General features: G+C 44.4%; 1 protein-coding gene and 1 long non-coding RNA gene across 5 annotated transcripts in view; both read left to right on the top strand.

Annotated features, from left to right (window-relative positions):
- Positions 1–6,038: 6,038 nt before the first annotated feature.
- Positions 6,039–8,256, top strand: LOC112571273. 2 transcript variants are annotated; one of them, XR_003100783.1, is made up of 3 exons: positions 6,039–6,333; positions 7,509–7,795; positions 7,990–8,256. It is a non-coding gene; the product is annotated as an uncharacterized LOC112571273 (long non-coding RNA). The 2 variants fall into 2 exon arrangements; XR_003100782.1 differs by lacking the exon at positions 6,039–6,333 and adding an exon at positions 6,357–6,436.
- Positions 8,257–13,526: 5,270 nt separating this feature from the next.
- The window catches only part of LOC112553445 (iroquois-class homeodomain protein irx-1-like), a 123,874-nt gene continuing 113,169 nt past the window's right edge, over positions 13,527–24,231 (top strand). The window contains exon 1 of one of the 3 annotated variants that reach the window (XM_025220865.1): positions 13,527–14,772. In XM_025220865.1, coding sequence (XP_025076650.1) covers positions 13,958–14,772 — 815 coding nt within the window. In that variant the 5' untranslated portion in view covers positions 13,527–13,957. The remainder of the gene's footprint in view (positions 14,773–24,231) is intronic. The other 2 variants (XM_025220702.1, XM_025220785.1) reach the window with 2 other exon arrangements.

Here is a 24,231-nt window from a genome sequence, read left to right as displayed (position 1 = left end):
GCCTCCGGTAACGAGTGTAGAAAGCTGAGGTTTTCAAGCCAGACACGTGCAACCAGCGAAAATGCTTCAGAACATGAACCATAACCATAACCCTAACTCTGGGGTCACAGTTATGAAGCAGATATATATATTCCTACCCAAAGTCTGCTTTAAATCTGGGGCTGTAATCATGAAGCGAGGGTAAATTGTAGTCCTGAGAAAACCAAGGGTTAGGTCTGTAGCTATAAAGTGGTGTCCTGACTCCGATGATTTTGCTGTATCCCTGGTACCGTAGTTATAACTCAGTGTCAAGGATCTCTTGGGGTAAAAATAAAGCAATATCCTTGGGGTCTGCACATTGCGTTTTAACTACGGAGAAAACTTTTCTCCCTTGATTTCCTTAAAGCACAAGTAACGACCTACGTTCGTGTCGTGATTACGGCCCCTGCTTAATATGTGCGGCTTCAACGGTTACCTCTTGATTATCAGCAGATCTAATAGGCGGCATCTGTTTCCCTGTACCGAGCCACGCAACGGTTCCTGGTGTTGATGCTCCTGAATCATAAGACGAGGTCACTAACCAGTTGACTGTCTTATCAAAGCTTCTTGCTCAAAGTTCATTTTCTAGGAGATGTTTGCGAACTTACTTTTGTAACGCACAAAGATAATTCTAAAATGGACACATACTGTCCAATACATAGCCACGTTAGCAATATTGTTCTGTAAACATGTACCAAATATAGTCATATATTCTACATGTCTTCTTAAGTCCTTTTACGCAGAAAAAATAACCTTTGCTCAAATTTAGTTAAATAACGGTTATTTGAAAAAAATTATCAATCACACATTTGTCCTTATTTGTCCAGTTATGTCACAGATGTACACTTCTTATGTGTGTAGAAAAAGATTATGAACTGCAATTTTAAGGTATCAAACATTACTCGCATCCAGTTTATGCAGAATGATGGTGTTTCAACTCAGAGATGATATAAGGTAGAGGAATGAAGCCCAGTACTTAGTCGAAGTCTTTGGCTTCGAACTTTCCTGCCATCACCTTCCGTTCTCCATCCAATCAGGGAGCTGCACTACGCGCTGACAAGGACTGAGCTTTGGACGACGACAACACCCTAAGGACGGGGAAGGAAATGAGCTCAGCTCACTGGCCGCAGTTGAATGTGGTGCTCGCACACAGCAGTCCTTTTGTGTGTTCGGCGACGACAGTGCTCGTGTGTGTGTGAGAGAGAGAAAGAGAGAATAGATGTTCATATGTGTGCGTGTGTGTGTGCGCGCGCGTGTATGGTGATTGTGTACGAGGAAGAAGCATGAGTGCGTTGGTGGGTGTGTCAAGGGCGTCGAGCTCAACGAGCGATTTTCCGCTTGCGAAAAGGCCCTGTTCCTGAATGAACAAGGTTCAAGAAACTGGTTTCATCTGCACTGAAAGAGCATCTATCGATATCTACGCACCCTCTTTCCCCTTTCCCCCCGACAACCCAATGGCTTTCTGATTGTGGCCACCGCATCACGCTCTGGCACGTGCTTGGAACCGTCAATCACTGCCCTGCAGATTCAGTGGAGAGTTGAGGAGGAGCAAGAACCTACAGCAAGATGATAGGCAAATTTTAGCAAGTCTCAACAGGCTCTGAGCTCCACTTCTGTGTCTCTAAGAAAGCAGCCAAATACTGGGAGGGATGCTGGAGTGTCTTCTAGTCCTGGAACTGTCTTGGTGTGTTTCTGGGACATGGGGGTTCGAAGTATCGTGTTGATGTGTATAATTTCATGGTTGAACAGATAATGATAGTAATGGCACACTTCATGCAAGGATATACACAGAGTACAACACGGTATACAGAGCACAGTATGGTACACAGGACACAATGCAGGGTACACGCCAGGTCCGATACAAAGAGCACAATACAGAGATTAGTCTGGTTAGTTTATTCGTACCTAAAACTATAGCAAACACTCTAGTCATGGATGTGGACCGTACTCTAGACGGGGGAGTATCAGCTGAAGGTATGCACTGTTTCCAGCTATAGGATTACACAATATTTTATACATATATATATCTGACCATGAGGTAATGTAGCTTCTGCTTCATGACTACAGCCCCTGAATAATACACGAAGAGTACAGAGCGAAAGAACAGGAAGAAAGTATGAACCATAGAGCAATTCTCTTTCCCTATTCTCTCTAAAATAAAATAAAATTAAAAAAAAAAACAACGAGCCACAGTCGCATACAACATAACAGGATCGTATTAAACACCTTATTGACATTTCCTTCCCTGGATATATCGTAAAAAGTGGTTTTCGTGGCAAGCTGGGGAGGTGGGTAGGTGGGTAGGTACACAGTAATGCTCACACGAAGCCCACGCATGCTGGGCGTCTCCCGTTCTGCAAGATGCCTTGTGCAGCCATACCCATGAATCAACTACTTTAAAAAAATTGTTGAATCATCTCAAATAAAGTTAAACGTGTTGTCAATACTAATCTCTCGTGTTAGGAATATGAGAGAGAGAGATTGAGAGGGAGGGTTAAAGATAGAAAGAGAGGATTGCATGGCCTTAAATAGCTTGCTGTTGTGAATGTCATAGAGAGGTTGTGCGAGTATGTAATTAGGTAAAAGGTCGTAATTAGTGCATGTAAAGGTATATGTAATCGTTAGGCATGGCAGTGACAATGACAATTACAATCATCTCTTGGATAGTTTGGCACGGTGCTCACCATAAAGGATAAACACAGTATTATACTATACAATGTACATCAAGAACTGTTGTGCGTACAGGTCACAGTCTGCTCTCCACCCACTTCCTTCACTCACGAAAATAGATTACAGCCGTTTGAATGCCTGTTCAAAAGTGCAATAAAACTTGGTACGAAAGTGTTTCTGAGATTGACTGATTTCAGTTTGAGAGGATGGAAAAGTACATACTTAGGGCAAGATGGCAAGGACAGATCGTACGTTGGCCAAATGATGTGTGTGTGTGAGTGTGAGAGTGATTACATATTTATATGTGTGTGTGTAAGATAGAGAAAGAGATTGTGAGAGAGAGATTGTGTGTGTGAGAGATAGAGATAGAGATAGAGATTGTGTATATGTGTGTGCGTGTGGGTGAGTTAGCGAGGGTGTGTGCCTGTTTGTCGTACTCATGTCCAATGGGTAAGAGCTCATAGTATTTAGCTATGCTGTGACTTTTATCAACAATAAATTTCCTGGTCTTCTCAACCACCTGCAGCTCGTAACAAGACTCAGTTATTCCTGCTTTTCCTCGTGCATCGACCACACGCTCCAAGACATTCCTTCTTCTGACGCTCAGACTTCCCAACCAGCAGACCATGGAGTATATCACACCAAATCTATGAAACAATAAGAAAAAAATGTATCCTCGGCTGGTCCTGTTTTGGACAAAGTTTGCTTATTGAGTAAAGGTTAGCTTGTTATCAGTTGTGATGCCTAGGTATAGTTGTAGACATCTACTCCATTATATACACAAATACTAGAGAGTGGACTGAAGTAGGTCACCCTTCAAAGTATTTAGAATATTTTTCGGTTTTTGACATTCAGATCCAAGAAACTGGTCTTACATTAGTCTTGGACTTCCGCCATGGAAGTAAAGTTTCATCAGCCAAGCTTCAGCCAGACACAGCAGGTCTGCCTCTCTGTATTCTGACAGCAACAAGCATGAAGTTGAAGGAAAGGATTAAGCGCCACTCAAACATTCCCAGAAATTACTTTCATTTGGAGAAGCTGCAAGACTCAAATGTTGTGGACATTTTTAAGGCCGAAGTTCGAAGTTAATTCGCCGAACTGACCTTGAGGGACTGTGATATGACACTGGCGGAAACATCAAAGAGGTACCGTTAACGACCAAGGAAGTGTTAGGGCATCAAAAGAAGACGAAACAACACTGGGCCACGAACGAATTATAGATCTCTGTGACCAGAAGAGAGCATTGAAGAGAAAAAGGAAAAGCTAACTCAAAAGCTTTTAAGTACAAAAGTGAATTGTGCCATCAGGAAGATGATAAGGGATCAAAGAGGAGGGAATGACATTGAGTGACAACCAAAAGGCCTACTAAATAGTACAACCCTTCAGAAAGACGGGGGTCATCGTACGACCTCAGTTCATCGAAAGACAACAGTGTCGCATTCTCGCATGGACTGAATATTGCAAAGGCCTGCATAGGTTCCATATGAAGACGCCAACATTCTTGAAAACCACTGGGCTAGAACCAGCGAACCCGCAGACCTACCAGTACTAGGGTCAGAGGTCAGAAGAGCGGTTTACAGTCTGAAAAGAAGGAAGTCACCTGAGTTGACAACGTTCCAGAAGCTGCTCAAACAGGGTGGGGGAAGAAACAACATCCCCCCCCCCAACTGCTTTGTTTAAAGTCTGGGAACGGAAGCAATGCCCTCCCCCCAAAAAAACAAAACAAAACAAAACAAAAACACAACAACAACAACAAAACAAAACAAACGCAGACACTAATTATAAACAACTCGACGCTTTAAGAACCAGATAAAAAAGCAGCAATGCATGCATGCACGTGCAAGAGTGAGTTAGTGATGGATAAAAGACAAATTATCGATAGCGAAATACACCCGAACTATGCACCTCATACCCATCTAGCTACAGAGCATTGACGGCTAACGGCATTGCATCAGCTGCAGAAACTCCTCCCTCACCCACCAACACACTCACCCACAGGTCCCCAAACCACTCTCTTTCAGCCTCAGAAGTGTACCGAAGTGATTAACCCTGTGCGGGGAAGTGATCTGACACTTTGAAGCAGGAATCATTTATTTTCCCTTGTTTACAGAAGAGCTCGCGGAGATGGCTTATCGGTTTATGAAAGATCAAGGATCTGTTCGTGTGCAGTATTAATAAATAAATACACTTTTTCAAAACCTTTACATTACTTATAAGTAAAGAGATGTAAATTAAGACTTTATTTGAAATTACTTTTGTTGCTGATTGTTATTATGCAGTTTTAGGTACATTGCCAACAGTCATCAGAAGAAGGAAAAAAATGTAGAAGCTGATAAAACAGTAGGATATAGTTCTGGTGCAGTCTACAAAGTAATAACTCTCTTTGACCAGTTAAACATAAGAACATAAGAACACTTATATTAGCAGCCTGTCGTGGGCTTGCTAAACCTATAATAATTATGATTGCTCTTTCCCGTCAAATAAACGCTAACCATCTCAAGTCGGTAACGGTAATTGTTCCAGCTCTGGCAGAAAAAAGTAAAAGTTTGCATCAGAAATAATAATTCCCAGCTGACCATGACTTTCTTTCCCCGACACTTGATGAGAAAAGAATGCTGTCTTGGCCAACCGACAGTCGCCATGCAAGAAGAAGAATTCTTGATCAGCTTTTAAATTCCAACCGTCATCGCAGCTGTCGCCAAGGTGGACAGGACGATAAGCGACATGGTGCTGAGGCGGCGAAGATTGTGAGGTCGCCGACAGTAAGCAGGAAGTTTTCTTCGTCTAACCTTCACAGGATCCAAAAGGCACGTCTAGTCCAAGTTCATGGCCGGTCAGATGGAGGACGAAAGAAGGTTTTTTTTGTTTTCTCCTGATAACGCGACCCTCAAACTTGTTTTCAATGTTTACTCAAGGTTTCTGAGAACAATGGTAGCGATGGCTACTCCATTAGTTTCGATTTAACTGTACATCTCCTCCTTCCCCACAAAACAATCAAACAAAAGCCAGTTCTTATCCGGAAATGTAATAATTACTTTGACATTGTTGGACAGTTCACTGCCTTCACAGCAACATGTGGGACTGGTATGGACAGCTGTCATCACGTGATCATTAATATTAATTTTGTTTCAAAGAGACTTCAGAAGCTCTCTTCGTTTCAGTTCCGTTTCACTGAACATGCTTTAGATATTTATATTTTTATGGCAGCGTAAGAAACTTATTCCTCCAGTTATTTAGTATTTTAATTAAACTTATTCACTTATTCACCGCATTCCATAAAATGCTTAACAAACAGACGTAGCACTAGCTGAACTGTAGACGATGACTTTACAGACAACAGCTCCAACGATTGGTCTGTCATCGCATTGCGCCGTGTTCCAATGTCTGGTGGTGCCGGTGTAGAAGCAGCTGTTCGCCGGAAGTGCGCAGTTTGAGCACGTGACTTTACGATGACTATCGTACCCTGCACACCAGGGTTCGGGGCTCGGCAGTGCAGGTATATCGAACAGGTCGCTCATCAAAGCCAGCCGACAGACGTGGTGTGACGAGGCGAGGAGTGCTAGGATCCCTGTGCATGCGGCGATGGAGTGTAAATACCCGGATATTATTCCACGATTGTCTTCTTGCACTTGACTCATACTTTGTGTGAGTGTATGTATGTGCGTGAGCTCGTGTACATATGTACGACGTACGTCTATGCGTATCTGTGTGTGCGATGTAGAGAGAAAGGGAGGAAGGGACACCAGCCGTGAGTTCGCTACAGACACTTTTATGTGTGGAAAATGCATTGATTACATATATTAACTTGTCACGTTTTGCTGTGTACTTTGTACTCCCATAATAGACGAGATGACATTTGAACACCGACTCTCATTTCATCGTGCTATAAATACAGTTTACTGCAAGGCACCCGACATAATACTAACAATTCAAGCATGAACTTCTGCCCTATGTATTTGCCAAACATGTTTACTTATTTAAGTTTAACTTAACAGGACAAAAATGGACGAAAGTTTGACCTGGTTTAGTAAAGTTACTATATAACAATCATGACCAAATTTGGTCAAAATGTTTGTCCAAACTTATCTTTGGTGGATGAGGCTTAATGACGCCTGATGTCTACAAGTATTTCTCTGTTGTTTTTCACTGGATAGTATCTCATAATGTATTTTTGTTTTCGACTGTTCTTGGGAGGGGAAGGAGTCCTCGTTTAATAATCTCCCCACCTTCTTTCTCGTTTCCCGTTTAAAATAATTTGTTAATGGATTAGAGTGTTTCTTCCCCGTCGACGTGCAAAACTATGCCTGTGTCACCCTACTGACATCTCGGTAACTTCTCGAAGAAATCACGCTCACTTGTTGTGGTTCGTTCGTGGAGAAAAAAGTTGCTGCTTCGCTCGCCAACAGCCTCCACGCAGCCCCTTCCACCATCCCTGTGTCTGGGGAGCTTTGCCAACTAATCGACTAAATCTCTTTGTACTTCAAAGGCTGCTGTAATGCTTTACTCGTCGCTTACGCTCGGCAGACGAGAAGCCCACGTGTTCTCAAAGTGGTGCAGCGAGTGCTCGTCGGCAAGCTACCGAGCGAAGCTGTGCTTTTCATGGCGTTACTAACCGTGAATAACAGAATTTGTGAACACGACGAACATGGTTTGTAGGTGCTGATGATCATACATTTTAATGTAACGACCATGTCAAAGTGTAAGTGTAAGTGGATGAATGTGTGTGTAGCTATCTCTGTTTATCAGTTTTTCCACCTGTCCCTGGTTCTCCCTTGCTCTCTCCTTCTCTCTGTTGCACTTCTAACTCTTTTTTTTTTCAGGGAAAAGTGATTCTTATCTTTGCAAGTACAGGATCATTTGAACTCTTCCGATGTTATAAGGAGTGGTGTACATCAATGGGCGGAGTAATGCTGCCTATCAGCTCACATCGAGAGTAGAGAGGGAAGCTAAAGTACAGGCTGACGCCGGGAGAGGGTCAACAGAGTTCGAGCGCGTGCACCTTGCACTGCAGGACACAAACAGCTTTAGTGACGTCACTCGCTGAGTTCACAGAGTCGCCCATGAATATGAGATTTTCCGGCTACACAGCTGATCTTTCAATTTGGAGGTAAACATGTTGACAGACAAGAATTGCCAAATCATTTTGTATCAAAGCTCATTGAGTCAAGGAATAATAATAGAAATAGAGAGAGAACAGTATGTGTGTGGAGAATACGCGTGTGTGTGTGTTCGTGCGTGTGTGAGTGATTGATCTGATCGACGTACCGATGAGCCGCTTAACAGCTTTTTTATCTCGTGAAGGACAGCAGTGCATCCTCGGTGCCAGAGGACTGAGCATCATGCATGTGTGGAGACATTTTCTTTTTCTGGAAACTGTGGCTTATTGGGGATCCGCCATTCAAAGCCGTCACGTGGAGGAAAGCGGAAAAAGTGCAAGACCTGTCACGTGACTGCAGCCAGCGTGAGGTCTGTTGATGCAGGCTTTTGATCTTTTGTAGCAGCGTGGGTGGAGGTGACAAAGAGCCAGTGCACTTCATTGGTCGATCAGAAAAAAAAAAAACCCAGAGAGAATTTGAAGTGCACAAACATTGAACTGAGGAAGAGTTTCCATCAAAATTCTTTTTTCTCAAAACACAGGATGTCTCCGAATGTTTTTCATATGCACTATCATACGAGCTCGTTTTTTTTTTCAGAAAATAATTTGTTTGGGTCAGTTTGTTGAGAACTTCCTATCCGCGATGGTGAGAGAAAGACTTGTGTTAAAATTTAACTTGCTGCTTGTCTCTCTCTCTCACACACACGCACACGCACGCACGCTCACACACAGGCAAAGAGAGATGAGGATGGAAAGCCTATCATCAAAGCCAGTAAAGGATTGGTAGTCACCGGCCTGGAAGTGAGCTGCAGGATGTTATTAAACTAGTCATACATATACTTCATGCAAATGAGAGCAAATAAATATATGGCAGGTGGACTGGCTGGCCTGCCCTCGCCACGAACTTCCGAATATTCTGAGCTGAGTACTGCGGGATAAAGACAGACTTCAACAAACAGCGAGGGTCTTCACAAACAACATCATGACATAAGGTCAAACAGTGCGACAGTGTCACTCAGAGGCTGTACTCTTCTCAGTTAAATATAATTAAGCAGGAGAGTGGTTTACAGTCTTGGTCATCACCGATAAGAGCTAAACGAATAAAACGATAGACTAAGTTCTACGCAATGTGCGCTAAGTACAGATGGTATTATATTTTTTTACAACACAGTAAAAACTAGTAAAAAAAGAAAGGGTGAGAACAAAAAGTGTCATGTGTAGGTTTATGACTCCTACGATACTGTCACTGACTCCCACTTTCTCAAATTTGTGGTATCTCAGTCCCAGTCAGTCGTACAAAGTCACTCAAGGAAGGCGAGGAAAGATAAGGGTGGGTCTGGTGCCTGCAGGCAAGGCAGCTCTATCTTTAATAGTGTACCTTTAAATTGTTGCGATTACAAAAGTTCATAGCTGAATATCAGGCAAGGGTGTGCAGTTTCGCGAAGCGGTAAGGGCTCATTGTTGTTTTCTCCCAACATCCCATCTCTCCATCCATGGCATTCTTTGCGAAGCAGAACAGGTAGGCGAAAGGCTCGGAAGCCTGAATAATGGTCCGATAAATAACCGTTGGTTTAGTTTTTTTTTTTTTTTTGTCTTGTGAACAGGAGGTAAGGAAGATAACAGTGAGAAGAGGAGGAAGGGGAGAACATCCGAGATTTCTTCCATCGAGACCCACGCGCCAGCTCTCTATTTGTTTCACACCTGACACGTTGGGCGAGGCCACCCTTTGATGGAACGCAGTCCTCCTACACTCAGATCCCGACCCCCCTTCCCACCTCAACCCCTGATTCCTTCACTTGATCATCAGGCGGCACTCAGGGATCAAAGAAATACCACACAAGCAGTAGTTTATTTCAGTGCAAACGGCAAAGGAGCAGTAACGTGGCGGAAGGACTATGTTTTGTTACTCACGTGGTGCAAGTTGGTGCTCAGTGCAACCATTGCACACTGTGCTTACGGGTTTTAATAGCTCTTCAGGTCTTGCTGTAAATTGTTCCGAGAGGAAAACAAGCTGTTGTCAATAGCAGGGTGACTCATGAGTTTGAGAAATGATAACGCGCTTGATACACTTTCATACACAGTGCAGGAAGACCATGCGGCTGTTTCACACCCCACATCGAACACAGGATATCTTCAACCCCACGGCTAGAAAGTTCAGGACAGTTTTACTTCATGTCTCACGTTGGTCTAAAAACAAAAAATGCAAACATTGTAGATTTGAAGATTTATGACACACTTAAGCCGCCACAAACCGACACAAGTCTTGTTTTTATGCCTGACGGAGATAGGGAGCAGATAGATCATCCAACGGCTTTAGGTGACCGGCAAGGCCGCCTACTCGCTACTTTCGACCGGATGTGACGATCTATATGGCATGAATGATGCAAGGGATTTCACTTGCAGCAATAAAAGAGTTCAAAGCTATTGAATTTAGTATTCATTACATAAGACATACAAATACCTACGTACTACTAAAAAATATATAAATAGGACTTTGGCTATCTAGGATAGGAATTTCTAGTCCTACTCCAAGCAAAAAATTGCTCCTAAAGTTTAAAAGTATAAAAAGAGGTTAAAACATTCATCATTGAAAGACGAAGATTTGTCAGGTATGCATTTGCTTTGCCTTTAACTTTGCAGAACACACGTAGCGATATCCGTTGACCTCTCAAGAGCTGACTGTTTAGATATACATTATTTATGAAGTTCCCCCTTTCTAAAAAAAAAAAGTTCTTCCGTTTGGAGAGGGATAGGTCCTGGAGCTACGTGGACTAGTGAAATCCTCTATGTATGGTTTAGGCCCTGTGCCACGGACATGTGTGCCGTGACTTGTGAATGAAAGAGGGATTAAGAGAATGAAATGATATATGATATAATGTCTTTGATGATACTAGTGAGTGGGATGTGAATTGCGTCGTCGTCACTCTAAATTACTTCAAGCATATTTTATAAAGATCGACGCTAGAAAAACAGACACATAGAATTAGCAAGAATAGAGGAAGTCAACAAAGTTGAGGCAACTGTGTCTAGTTCTCACCTATAACCGGGGTGCTGTGTGCTGCTTCAGTCTCTTCTGCCGCAACCTGAATGTCAAACGAAATTTAGATACTTTTGAGTACTTAGTGATTTTTTAAAAAAAAAAATGAAGGACGATGAGATTCAGTCCTGACCTTCATCAGATACACCAGATTGTGTAATTGTCGCATGACAATCAGATCACGGAAGTGTATAGGTGGACTGATGTCTGTAGGCCAACGCTCAGCCTCTTTGCTAAGTTATCCGCTGTTAGTCTCGGTGAGCTTAAACCATGAATTTTACTAAACGGAAGCTTTGTGCACACCAGCCTCGTTCTAGTAGTTAACTAAAAAAATCGTCTTGCAAGCAGTCCATTAATACAATTCGTTAGTACAAGACCTAACCCTGACCCATTGAATTCTTATGTAAGAACTTGGTGTGATTCAATTCACTGTAATCTGTCCAAGGCACTCTGCGTGTATTTGGCATTCTGTGTGTGTAATTATTTTCAGACATTATTTTACCTTATGCAAGTACCACAGCCAAGATGTCCACTTGCCAGTGCATATTTTTGCTGTGTGCTTTGTAAGTGGCCGTGAACCCGAGGGCTTTGTGTACTACTTATGCAGCTTATTGTGTTAGTCCCGACAACAATATACGTATCTGAACAGCCTTTAGGCAATCAGTTTGTGCTTTGTGAAAAAAAACTCGTTAGTAACTGTGTGGGTGTCGTACACAGCAACCACACTAATTTATAACATGATAAGCTATTTTTGAGCTAAATCCTACTCATCTGTCGCCTGTATACTTTAATTAATCCAGTCGCAGCCATAATTGCACAAAACGCGATTCTACATACTTACATACCACCGTATCTGAAAAATCTCATGGAAGTCCAGGCGGAAAAAACATTTCATACGCTCGAGGTTGAACTCTTTCATCCCTGTGCACCATTTACACGAGAGGGTCTGATGTGAACGTGGACACAGTGAACTCAGGCGTCATATAGGTTCCCTTAAGGACCTATTTTTAGGGTCACAAGCATCAGTCAGCTTTTTTTCCTCATATCTGCTTCATCTTCTACATATCAGCAGTTAAGGACGTTGATTATAGGGCGAAACAATAAAGAAAAAAAGTGAGGCAAAGTGTAGAAGAAAACAATCTATGTCAATGTGGATTTCAAAAAAAGGAGGGTATAAGATGAACCCACACTCATTATCTGGTAATATTTAGAAGTGCATTAACACACGGGATTTTCAAAGCTGACCTCGTGTAGATAAATAAGGTTTTCAGCCAAGTCTCTCTCTCCTCCCTCCCTGCCTCCCCACCCACACACTCTCCGACTCCCCTTTGCATCCTCCCACTGACTTCCCAAATATACATACACAGATGTGCAAGCTGCCTCACCACGAAGAATAGTTTCCCACCCACGCAGACAAACACAACCACCTTCGCCCCAATCATCTACAAGCTAGTGCAGATGCACTCTACTCCCCTGAGCGAAAGGCTGACCAGAGGGGGGAGGTTCGAAGCCCCCGTGCTTCTTGCCTGCAAGATGAGCCACACGACCCCGCAGTCTGACATGTTTTTCCTGTTGCATTAATCTTCGGGCTGCGCCCCGAGGCTGGTACACAAACCCCGTATATTCGCACTTCGCACATGCATGCATGCACCCCGGCTCCTACCTGTCTCCTTTAGAAACAAGCATACATATTTTTAACTTGTGTGTATGGGATTAACGGAGGACCTCTGCTCCTTCTTTTGATTTCATAAAAAGATGTGTGCACTTTAATCGGGACTTCTTCTTCATGACCTTGTGTCTTGTTTAATCACGTTGTCGTCCTTTAACCTCTGTATTGTCCGTAAGTAAGGCCAGGGAGCGATAATATTGCTGACTGGTAGTGGCGAGGGGCTGACAACCTAAATAGACATGTAACCTAATAAATGACCGCGTCTGTTAAATGTCTAAGAGAGGATGAAACTTTAAAACCACTCGTTTGAGCTCAGTTTAAGATACGACTTTCCCAGCTTCGAGTAAACAAATCTCTTCCGCTTTCAAACAACAAGCCAATACAGACATCACCATGCACAGAACAAGGACAACACGTGACTGTAACTCACCCACTGGCTGTTAGCCTCACAACATCGCGGTAACGAATTCGTGTTTCGCTTTCTTGTTTTTAACCTCCCGCGCATGTCTGTTTGCATGCGTGTTTCTGATGCAAAGAAAACAGAAAGTATAGTATTCACCCAGGTTCGGAGATAAACAATGTTGCTCTGACGTCATTCGCAATAATAACAATAATAACCATAACAACAGTTTCGCACTCTCATACACCTTTAACCACAGGCAATAAACTTTGAGTTTGCTCCCTTTAAGGCGTAGTTACGTGGAGTGCTTGTGTCCCTTTGACTCGACAACGCGTGCTCGAGTGCGTGAGCGCGCGAGTGTATTTTTCCCCCCAAGCACCTGCCCAGCCAGTCTGGCACGACCAGCACCATTGGTGACGTCACTCTAAACAACATTTGGACAAGTAACCAGGAAACGAAAACAACACGCGGGGTGGTTACACCAACTTTTGTTGCCGCCGGTCAGTTTGTTAGTCCTCGCGCCATTCGCCGGCCCCGCCTACCGTCAGCTGGGCGCGTGCGAGCCAAAGCGCGGCGCTCTGATTGGTCGAACGTCACGCGGCGCGCGCAGCCAGCTGTGTTACCATGAGGTTACGTCTAAGAATAGTCGCAGGGCCGCGCTCCATGTGGCGGTGTTAGCGGCATGGGGGGTTAGTACTCGGGCCGGTACTGGGTAAGGAGTCGGACTTGAAAGACGGACGGAGGAAGTGTGACGGTGTGCACTGACTCGGACATCAAGTGTGCAACACCGGAGTGTACATGTGACTGACAAGCCGTTCACTCACACATACACACACACACACACACATACACACGATCTCGCTCATGCACACACACACTCACACGCATATATGACAACGGATATCGCCGTTGGAGCGACACTGCCCTGCGTGACATGGTCGCCGAGCGTTTTTGCTGAGTCGCTTCAGTGCTGCCGAGGTTGTTGTTTTTTTTTTGTTGTGTTTGCATGGCTGCTTTATTCTCCCCAAGACTGGCGTGCAGGAAAGTGGGAAGAGGTGTTTATGACTGATGTTTGAATATGCAACAATGGCCGTGGAGCCACCTCACATCCCGTTTCATCTGCGCGGTTTCTCTTGCGCTGACGACAGCAACAACGACACCAACCTCAGCCCCGCTGCGGTTGCATCTGCTGCACCACACTGCGGCCTGCGCGTTGGTGTCCCGTTAGCCGCCATCCAAGTGTCCCAGGGACCGCCGACACCGGAAGCAAGAGCACTTCCCTATGATAGTGGAGGTGGCACTGGTGGTGGTGCGGGTCCCCGCCCGGACGGCGGCGGTGCAGATGTGGCAGCTTTTGGCAGTGGTTGTCACCTGCTCCACCTGACGAGCTCCTCCTGCACGGAAACACCTGCAGGGTGTCGCGTGTCGGACTTCAAAGCAGGATCGCCTCAGCTGGGCGCTCCGCTGCGCTCACCTGCCCACCGGGTGGCGGTCCACGCCGAGTCGGGTGACACCGACAGCAACGACGACGATATGAACGACAACGCCGTTGGATGTGGCGGTAGGGGAGACAACTGTGCTCAGGTGATGGTTGTTGCTGGCAGCGGGACAGGCTGGGACCTTGCCTCCTCTTCCTCCACCAGTGTCATCGACAACAGCATCGACAGCTCGTCTCACGTGGATGGTGCTAGCCTCACACCACCTCACACGGATAACGCTTACGACGACAGCAGCAGCAGCAGCGTGCACGACATCACGAACAGATATGGAGGACTAAGCACAACGTCAGCTTCAACAGCATGTGCAGCCACCGCTGGCGTCGCTGCTCCTGGTGCGGATACTGCTGGAGGTCCTGTTAGGTGTTTACGAGTCAGAGGTCAAAGGTAAGTTCATGGCATCAAAATGTTCACACGAAACCCGTTTTATTTTTAAAAGAAAAGGATGTGTCGGTTATGCAATAGGTACTACCAAAGGATATGCATAACTCTCGTGTTATGTAAGAACACAGCAGCTACATCTCTGTGTCCGATAAATGGCTACGTTTTGTGGAGACCTTATTTGAGCACTAATACATAAGGATGTAGAGAGGTTTAACCATCGCCCTCTCAACACAGCTGGTGAGAAAGATGATCGTGCAGGTGTATATTTGCCTTACACCTGCAGGTAAGACCTTAGTGGGGGGTGCTCACCTAACAGGCACCCGATAATACTGAGAAAGACTTCGTTCGAACTACAAAGCTAGTTTTGATACAGTGTTTATGTTGTAGTGAATATGATGTTGTCGTCTTTTATTATTCACTATCTCACTGTCACACACACGGAGTAAGAGTATGTTTTTATCAGGAACATGTTTATTTGAAGATTTACGACTAGACCTGCTATCTGGGGGCCTCTTAAATCCCCCTCCTCCTTTTTCACCAGAAAGGACCTCCGCTGGGTAAAATTATTAGCTACCTGTAACTACTGATGGACATTTTTAGCTAGATATGATTACGAGGAGTGGGTTTTCTTTCTTTACACAAGCCGCTGCTAAGCACCTTGGCCTTTTCTTGTGGAAGAACAGGTCAACATGTGCTGAGTACAGAAAGGGCACGCGAGTACTGCCATACCAAGACAACAACCTGGGAAGTTTTATTTTTCATCTTGGATAAAAACAAACCACAAAACGGAGTGTTTTCAACACACCCTCCCTCTCTCTCGCAACCCCCCGTTCCCTTCACCCACACACCACTCACTCTTCGTCGCAGGATAACCGGCGAGCCTGACCTTCTTCCCCCAGTCAGCTGACAGCAGGCGTTGAAGTCATTATCTGTGCTACGTAAGCAGTTCGTTGGAGTGTACAATAATGATGCATCGTGACTATCTCCAAGTGGGCTTTCAGCAAGCATATACAGTGTGGAAGATAGATGCTGACGTGGTAAAAGGCCGAGTGATTTAAAGTTTTGTGAAACGCGGCGAGTGGTGACCGAGGGCGTTGTCACGGGGTCAGGCGGTGATGCGCGATGGCGCATGGGTACTAGGTGAAGGGCCACACATCGTAATCTCAACCTCTCGTCTAAACACACACGCACACGCAAATACAGACACGACTGTGGTAATTTTTAGAGGGAGAGAAAGAGAGAGGATGAGAGAGAGAAAGAGGAGGTGACTGATAATTGATGGAGAAAAGAGAACAAGCAAGAGCGAGTCAGGAACATTAATTCTTCTAAGCACAACTGGGTGATCGGCCTTGTTTCGTGTTGCTGACCTGTTAACCCAGGGGTTGTGTTTCTCCTGTGGTTGTGAGAAAACACTGGATGCGGAGAAGGGACGGCGAATTAGTTGAAACATGCCTTTGGTTGTAGTTGTATGTCTCATGCACCAACACACGACGGCACGCACACAAACACACAGAGTGACTTGTCTGCTGTAGTGTCCCCCACTATCACCCTCATCTGCCCCCTACACAAAGACTCCGATGTCAGATCAGTCACGTTTGCCTGCCAGAGAGGCCGCCGGCGTGAGAGATTGTTGTTCATCTCCAACAGGGACGGACTGCTGCTTCTTGTAACCGGTCATGCAGCTTTTTCTGGGCACGTGCGTCATTTACATTCGTTTGCATACACTCCAGAAACAGAGAGGACCGACCATTTCTTGCGGTTGAAGATTGTAGAAAAGTTATGTCTGTGTTTATTTCTGTTTACATAGTGTTACAGCTGATGAAGGTGGTATACTATAAAGTGTAGACTATTTATAGACTTTTGCTCCCTATTTCCTGTGATAACAGTAAACCATTCTAAACGAATAACCCGCTATTAAGAATTTGAACACCGATGGTAAGTAAGTAAATAATTCTTGCACCAAACTTGCTGATTTTGCGCTTAGTTCTCGCTTACTATTTTAACGGTTTGAATGATATTTCGGCGCCTGAATAAAAATTATTACTAGAATATTGCCTTGCATTTATCACTTAATTTCTGGTTCTTTGCAAAGTTATTTCGGAAATTTTGCTGATTTCAACAGTTTAAAAAAAAAAGAGATTCTTTGGTAACATTTAAAATTGTGGGTCGTTCAATAATTTCGATTTGTGAAGAAATTTGTGTAGAACAAACTCATGATGATGATGATGGCTGTGAAGGAAGCAGACGAGCGCTAAAGAAAACGTCGATGCAAGATTATTATGAGTACAGGCAAACCTATTACTAAGATATGAAGAAAACATTTAACACAGCTAATTAATCAAAAGGTGAAATCATAAATTTGCAACGCAGTCAGCGTGGTAGCTGTGGATGCAGATGACTGAGTTTGCGTGAAGAAGGAAAGAGATCAGCATAAGGTTGGAACAGCAGCAGCCTCCGATATTTTTGTGGATCAACCTTCACTGGGAATAACCACACGGCCTCCATCGCAGATCCTCCCTGGGCCAACCGGAAGTCGCAGTCCCGATGTCGGTGTGGGATTCTGGCACTGACTGCAGAAGTCAGAGAAAAAATCTCGCATGCGCATGCGTGTGCTCGCGCTAACATTAAGAAGTCTTCTCGGCGTGTATTGGGGTAGGTAGTCTCAGACGATAAATATATCTGGGGTCGAGGGCTGGGGGTTTCAGAGTGGTGGCTGGGAGGGCAGGGGGAGACCGGAAGTGAGCTGTGTCTGGTGCGGGTAAGTTCGCGTGCCACTGCGCGTGGCCCATCATCGATCAAGCAAACAGCACGAGAGTGGAAAGGAGAGAGAGTAAGACGGAGGAGGAGGAGGAGAGTTGGTCCGTTTTGTGCTGGTCACACAACTCAGTGCGAGTGCTCCAAAATGCCATCGTGCTGTCTTTACTTCCCTTCTTTTTTAAATTTCTATTTCGGTTAACTCAGGACGGGGTACCTCCCCTTCCCCCTCCAAAAAAAAAAAAACCCTCACCCATGTTGCCCCAACCTAGTTTTCCATCGATCTGCGTCAAGTCAATGGCTGGGGATGTAACTGTGAAAAAAACAGGACTTTCAGGGTTTAATAATCTTGCGCCAGTTTTATTGCTTCCTGCCTGAGCTGAGCTTTAAGGACGTGAAGTCTGACACCGTGCAGCCTCCGACACGAGATGGCGCTGTCATATGAAGACATCCTCAAGTCCACTGATATATATTTTTTTCTTGAATTAAAAGCAAACCTCAAAGACGCCATCGTCTGTCTGGTAACAGTAACAGCTCAAGGAACCAAGGTCAGAATCTGGGACATGCTCTGATATCAGCTCTGCTGATGCCAGTTCATCTTCGTGAAGAAAAGGGGTCGCACAGATTGAACAGCTATAGAAAATATATCTATATATATCTTTGGGTGGGGTTGAAGCCAGGCCCGTGCGGAGGCATCGGGTATGTGCGGGCCCTTGAGATCACGATCGCCACGGTTGTTATTTAATGAAATGTGCGGGGCCCTAGGCAGATGCCTCGTCTGCCTGCCCCTAAGCACGGCCCTGGTTGAAGCGTGTGATGAAGAAAGATGAGGTGTTTGTCAGAGTGGTATCTTGATGAATTCGAAGGGGCAGGGATGCAGTTTTTTGTGGTGCACGAACTGAATAAACTATAAATAACTGCAAAAAGATTATCATACCCCTCTAGCACTTTGCAAGGTGCCCGCCTTTCTGGAATCATCGCAATCAGCGGGAGCTTGTCCTGCGCCATCTTGCCCAAGGTCACAGTGTGATGAAGAAGCTGTTCGTGATGGCGGAGGCGGGTCAAGGCGGGAGGCGGGGTCAAGGCTGTAACTCTGAGTTTCTGAGTGACTTTTGGGCGTTTGGAGCAGATTTTACAGAGATTACTCATAGCTACACTCTCAACTGTGGACACAAACCCACGACCTATGACCGACAAATCATACAAGCTAGGACCCTGTTCTAATGTTTTATTTGATGTAAACAAGAAACACGTTTTGCTTCAACATGTCATCAGAAAATACAGTTAAATACAGTTTCTGCCCAAAGGTAGTTTTGTGAGGTTGAGGTTTGTCAAATGGGTATTAAGGTGTGTTTAATGTCAGTGGGGCGGGGGAAACTATGATAGGGAGCTATGATATGGAAACATGGCAAAGAAGAACCTTCCTAATGCAAAGATAGATTATAGTCGTTTGAACCGATGTGATTAAAATTGACAGGTAGACAAACATAACCTGTGACAGTTTACGTAATATGTACACTATATACAATACAATACATTGTGTCTGCTAATGCCATTAAGGGTCGTATGCTAAATACATATCAACATGGATCAAAACCGGTGAGAACTAGATCAGTTACAGACAGGTAAACATGCCATAAGGCCCTGTGAGTAGACAGAAAAGTATGTATATATTGAGGATATACCTCTATGCAGGGGAAAAAAGGTAAACAGAATTAAGGATGATAAATACAAGTAAACACACACTGCTCTAGTATTCTGACAGGTATATAAATAGAGACTTTTGAACTCGTGACACAGGAAAGTGCAGGTAAATATGTTCTTCATATGTGGTGCAGACGGCACAGTGGTAACAGTTGATGTGTTTCAGGAGTGAAAGATAAGTCGACACACACTGTTTGTATTAGATATACCCAGAGGAACTACGTATGACCCAGATAAACATACCCTGAATAATACATATATGTAATAGGCTAAAAATAACCTTTGGACAAAGGGCTTGTGCAGCTTCTTGAGAATTAAAATCGCACGGAAGGTCACGTGACTGCTGGCAGAGCACAGTGTGTGGAAATACCTGTGGAGATATGCTAAAGTGTAGCAGAAGTTGTGGAAGGTGTACATATTTGATGGAATTCTGAAACTGCTTGAGAGACAGCAAGGTGTAACTTAAGTTTTTTAAAAAAATCCGAGATAAACACACAAGAGCTTGGAGAAAAATACTTAATAAACAACTAAGCCACTCTCAAAACCAGGGTCTTCAGCACTTGTCCCTGGCAGAAGACCAGGAATCATTATTATTATTAACTGTCACGAGGAGTAGAGCGGGTTGGGGGGGGGGGTAGGTTGAGGGCTCGAACCTGTTCCTCCTACGTCTGACACAAACTGTCAAAGTGTTCTCACCTTAGTGATCAATCTTTTTCTGTCAGGTGTGTGAAGTAAAAGCTCGATGTCGGCGTCATTAACCCTGCCTCCTATTATTAAAAAAAGAGGATGTGGACATGCTTAGGGATGTGAACGGTTTCCTTATCACCACGATGAGAAAGGCATGCATGTTCATCAATTAGCCGGCAGTTTTATTTCTTCCTTGTTACTCAGCTTTGAAAGAACGACGAAAATGTGCCCTCGGTGACTTCCACGCAAGTTGAATAGCAAGTAATTAAAGCAGGAAGAATAAAATAAAATCATAAAAATTTTCACATTCTTTATTATTTACTGCAGAACACTTTCTTTGTTGCCACTAACTTTCCTCCTAATGTTGAGCTGGCAGAGGGGAGGGAGGGAGAAATAGTAATATGAAAGACACATTACACATCATGGGGCGCTGACTCGTGGCCATCAAACAGAAGCAGTTGTAATTTTATTTTCACTTTAACATAAGTCTAGATTTATGAAGATCAAGGGCTTGGACTTGTTTACTATCGTGCAAGTTTGGTGGTTGAAAAAAAAGGGATGTTGAGAAGAGGACGGTGTCAATCGTCTGTAGAGATAACCCCGAGTAACCTTTGGTCGTCCGACTGTACCACTTGCATCTCGAGGAGCATGCACTGCATACAATGAATTATGAGAGGATGTATCACAGTCAATAGAAGCAAAGAGCAGTCAAGCTCGCACAGATACGACTTACACAAATCAACACCAATTAGACAATCGTACACTCATGAACGATTACACACATCAACAAACAAGTAAACACCAGCACTGTCTCTGCATATCGCACATTCAGCAGCTGTGTCGTGTAGGCGACAGACAAACAGACAAACAGACAGGCAAACACATCACAGTCAGGTCCTTTCGGCAAACAGACTTTAATGTTTTTCTATCTGTCTATCTCACCTGAGGTGTTATTTTGTCACTGGACTTCGTTTTAATGTGTGTTTGGGATCATGCCTGCCACTGCACACCTAGATGTTATACCCTCTTCCATTCGATGGCTTTATTTTATTTTGACCTCGGGGTCGACGAGGATCTGCAGGCTTTCTTTTGACCTTCGTCAGTCTGTGTATGTGTCTGTAAGAGAGAGAGATGGACCTGTGTTCTACCAAAACACAAGCAGGTACCTGGGAATTGCAAATTACAGACGGAGCGGGACGGATAATCTGTCTATCGCACTCACGAGAAAACATTCCTAACATTTGCGAGGCAACTTTGTGACCCTTGACCTGTAAAGTTCCATCCCATTTGTCATAGTCATGGTAGGCAGGACACACACTACGCTCTCCAGCTTCAAAGCCAGTCTTGACACAATAAAACAAAGTAAAGCCACGAACAGTAATCGATGGCAGGCATGAAAATTTTAACCCCTTCTGGGGTCGTTAAATGTCGCTGCAGGAGACTAGGAGACTGCCTCAGGCTCGCAATTTCGTGGGAGACCGTATGGTAGTGTCCACATTCTCCTTCGAGTTTTAACAGGTGCAAAAGAACGATAAGGGCACAAAGCTTTCGGCGAGCTTATAATAAACCTGCTTGGCGCCGTCACGCGCCGAAATACCGGTAGAAACGGTTTTGCTGAAAGCGAAATCTTGCTTATAAGGAATGAAGATCGGAAATGGTGAATGAAGATACTTTTTCTCATGAGGGTTCATGTGTATACTTAACCTTATATTTACATCCTAGAGGTAGATTTGCGATGAGGATTGATTGATTTCAACAAAGATGAGGTCTACTTCTCTGATCGAATAAATGCATAAAAAAAGGGGATGGGCAGAAGTCATAAGAAAAATCTGGGGATCCTTTCCTTTTTCTTGCTAAAATGAGAGCACCAGGAGCAGACGACATATGCGTGCATTGTTTACAAGTTATGGTAACACGTACTCGGATCATATTCTGCAGGTAGGTGTAGCAGGCAAGTACAACAGGTGAGTGCAGTTCACAGCTTTTCCCAAGGATCACTCTACTTAAATCCCTTCTTCAATCCATCTCTTTTCAATCCAAAGGATTCTAACGAAACATTCAAATTCCGTTTAGTTTTCTGTTAATTTAGTTAGTGAAATGTTGTCTATGGTTGCATGACCTTATAATTTCCATTTCTCACTAGGCTTAGACAAGGACGTCTACATAGTCATCGTTTGTTTAAATTTTACTGAAACAAAGTGACAGGTGTAAAAGGGAAAGTAACTCAGTTCTTTTCGGAGATGCACGTGGGTTGGGTGGAGAAGGCTTTGGTGAAACTTTGGCAGTGGACTCCACTTGGCTCTCCAACTAAAATGCATCTGGCACAACTTTCTAGAACTTCGAGGCGAAAAGTGGGTCTCCTTGAGCCATCTGAAGCGGTTCTCAAAACACTCGTTAATGGCTGACGGTTAATGGTGATCGTTAATGGCGCAGCCCGCCTGAAGGATCCCCATATTCCCCAATCCTCCTATTAGTTTTACGGGTAGGGACAGAAGTCTGCACGTTTTGTACTCCACAGGCCTGGGGTTCATTCGCAACTGTAGTAGACTGCACTCGCAGGTTTTGTGGCCACGTGAAAGCACTCCAACCCGCGTAACACGGCGAGCAAACGTGTGCAGACTATTTACAGTGAACACCACTCCGCCTGCGTCCTTGGGAAGGTAAGCAAATCAAGCCGGAGCATAAACCGCGGCACAAATGGCGGATGCACTTGGACACAGGCCCAGCGGCCTGCGTTTGCTGAGCGGCGAGATGCGGGGCCACAGCCCGCTGGATGCTGGATGCTGCAGCGAACTGGGCGGGGATGCTTGTGACCACACAGCCAAATGCGCTCTGTGTTCAAAGCCAGCACCTCCCCTCTCCCCTCAACCCCACTCCATCCCACTGTCCGTTATGAAGGTAGGTGTCTGTCGCACTCCCACTGGGTGTGACTCACTGCCAGTACACACCGTGACATGTACAGAACATGTAATATTGGCATGTGTTGTGACCTCAGTATTAACATACATACAAATTAGGTAGTGATGGTGGGGATGATGATGATGGTAATAATGTAAATATGACATATGGGCTCAGTGCTAATCAAGTCTCCTAGTATTAGGAATCAACCCCAACCCAAACCTTAAAACAAACTTCTGCAGTAAATTAGATGCACACGTTTCGAATTTTATACAAAGGTACAGTATAAAATAATAGTTATCGGCAAGTCACTGGGAGGAAAAGGTTAATTCGCTCGCTGGCCAATGATAAGTGGATGTGACATGGGAGACTGGGAGGCAGGGTTGGATGTGGCAGTGATGAAGTCGAGGTTCGCGAGCCTTGCAGTCATCAGGGATGATGATGGAGGTTGGCCTCACACAATGCACATACATTTTTGTTTTATTTTGTCGATGATAGGCGATGTGTGTGTGGGGAGGTGTGTGATGAGTGGAGAATCGTCGATTTTTCCTGTCGTTATGTTGACAAATTTCACATCAACAGAACTGTTTTTCCATATATTATTCGTGTATCGTGTTTTCACACTCAGTAATGGTTAATAAGTCGGACACACAAAGCTATGAGCTTATTATCCGATGTTTCGACACCAGCTAATAGGAAAAAAAGCGACATACATTTGTCTGGCATTGATGCTGGAACTCTTCTTTGCAGAACTGTCAGTTTGGTAGATAGAATAATTCAGTTAAAGCCATCCTGTCTCTCTCACAGTGGACACTAGGTATACATACACAGGCTCGGTAAACCGCTAAGAAGTTTAAGGTGGATAAATGATGAATGAACAGAAATATCTGACAATCTCTAACTATATTATATGCGACTGAGAAAGAAGAAATTAATAATGGAGTTGAGAATTCCAGTAGATGACAAAATCGAAGCAGCGAAATGTTTGGTCTTTACGATCAGGCGCTAGGAAGAAGATAAATGTCAGTTTAACGAACTGAAAGTGCTTTTTTTCATCCCTTTCTACAAGGAATTGAGTTCGTGGGGGAAAAATAAAGACAAAGAAGTTAAACTATGTTCAGGTAAGGAACGTTCAGCCTCAGGTGCGCTCTGTAGACTCGAGGAACCACGAGACTTCGCTGCTTCATGAAGAAGTCTTCATCTCGAAGATGTTTCTCTGGCTTCATGCGATCGACGACTTTTTTCTGCCAGAGTCTGAGCGTTAACCCGCTAGTTGACGGCTGACCTCCTTGAGGTTATCACCCATGCGCTGAGCCGGATGCCTGCTGCACGAGTGTTGGCAGGAATAACACCGGAAGTGACGCATGGTCGAGGCCCGTGGTCTGGAGGTCAAAAGCGGGATTTGGTCGTGTTTGATGT

This window comes from Pomacea canaliculata, linkage group LG1 (assembly GCF_003073045.1).
Source record: "Pomacea canaliculata isolate SZHN2017 linkage group LG1, ASM307304v1, whole genome shotgun sequence".
NCBI classification, from domain to species: Eukaryota; Metazoa; Mollusca; class Gastropoda; order Architaenioglossa; family Ampullariidae; genus Pomacea; species Pomacea canaliculata.
This window is presented reverse-complemented; position numbering and strand designations above follow the sequence as displayed.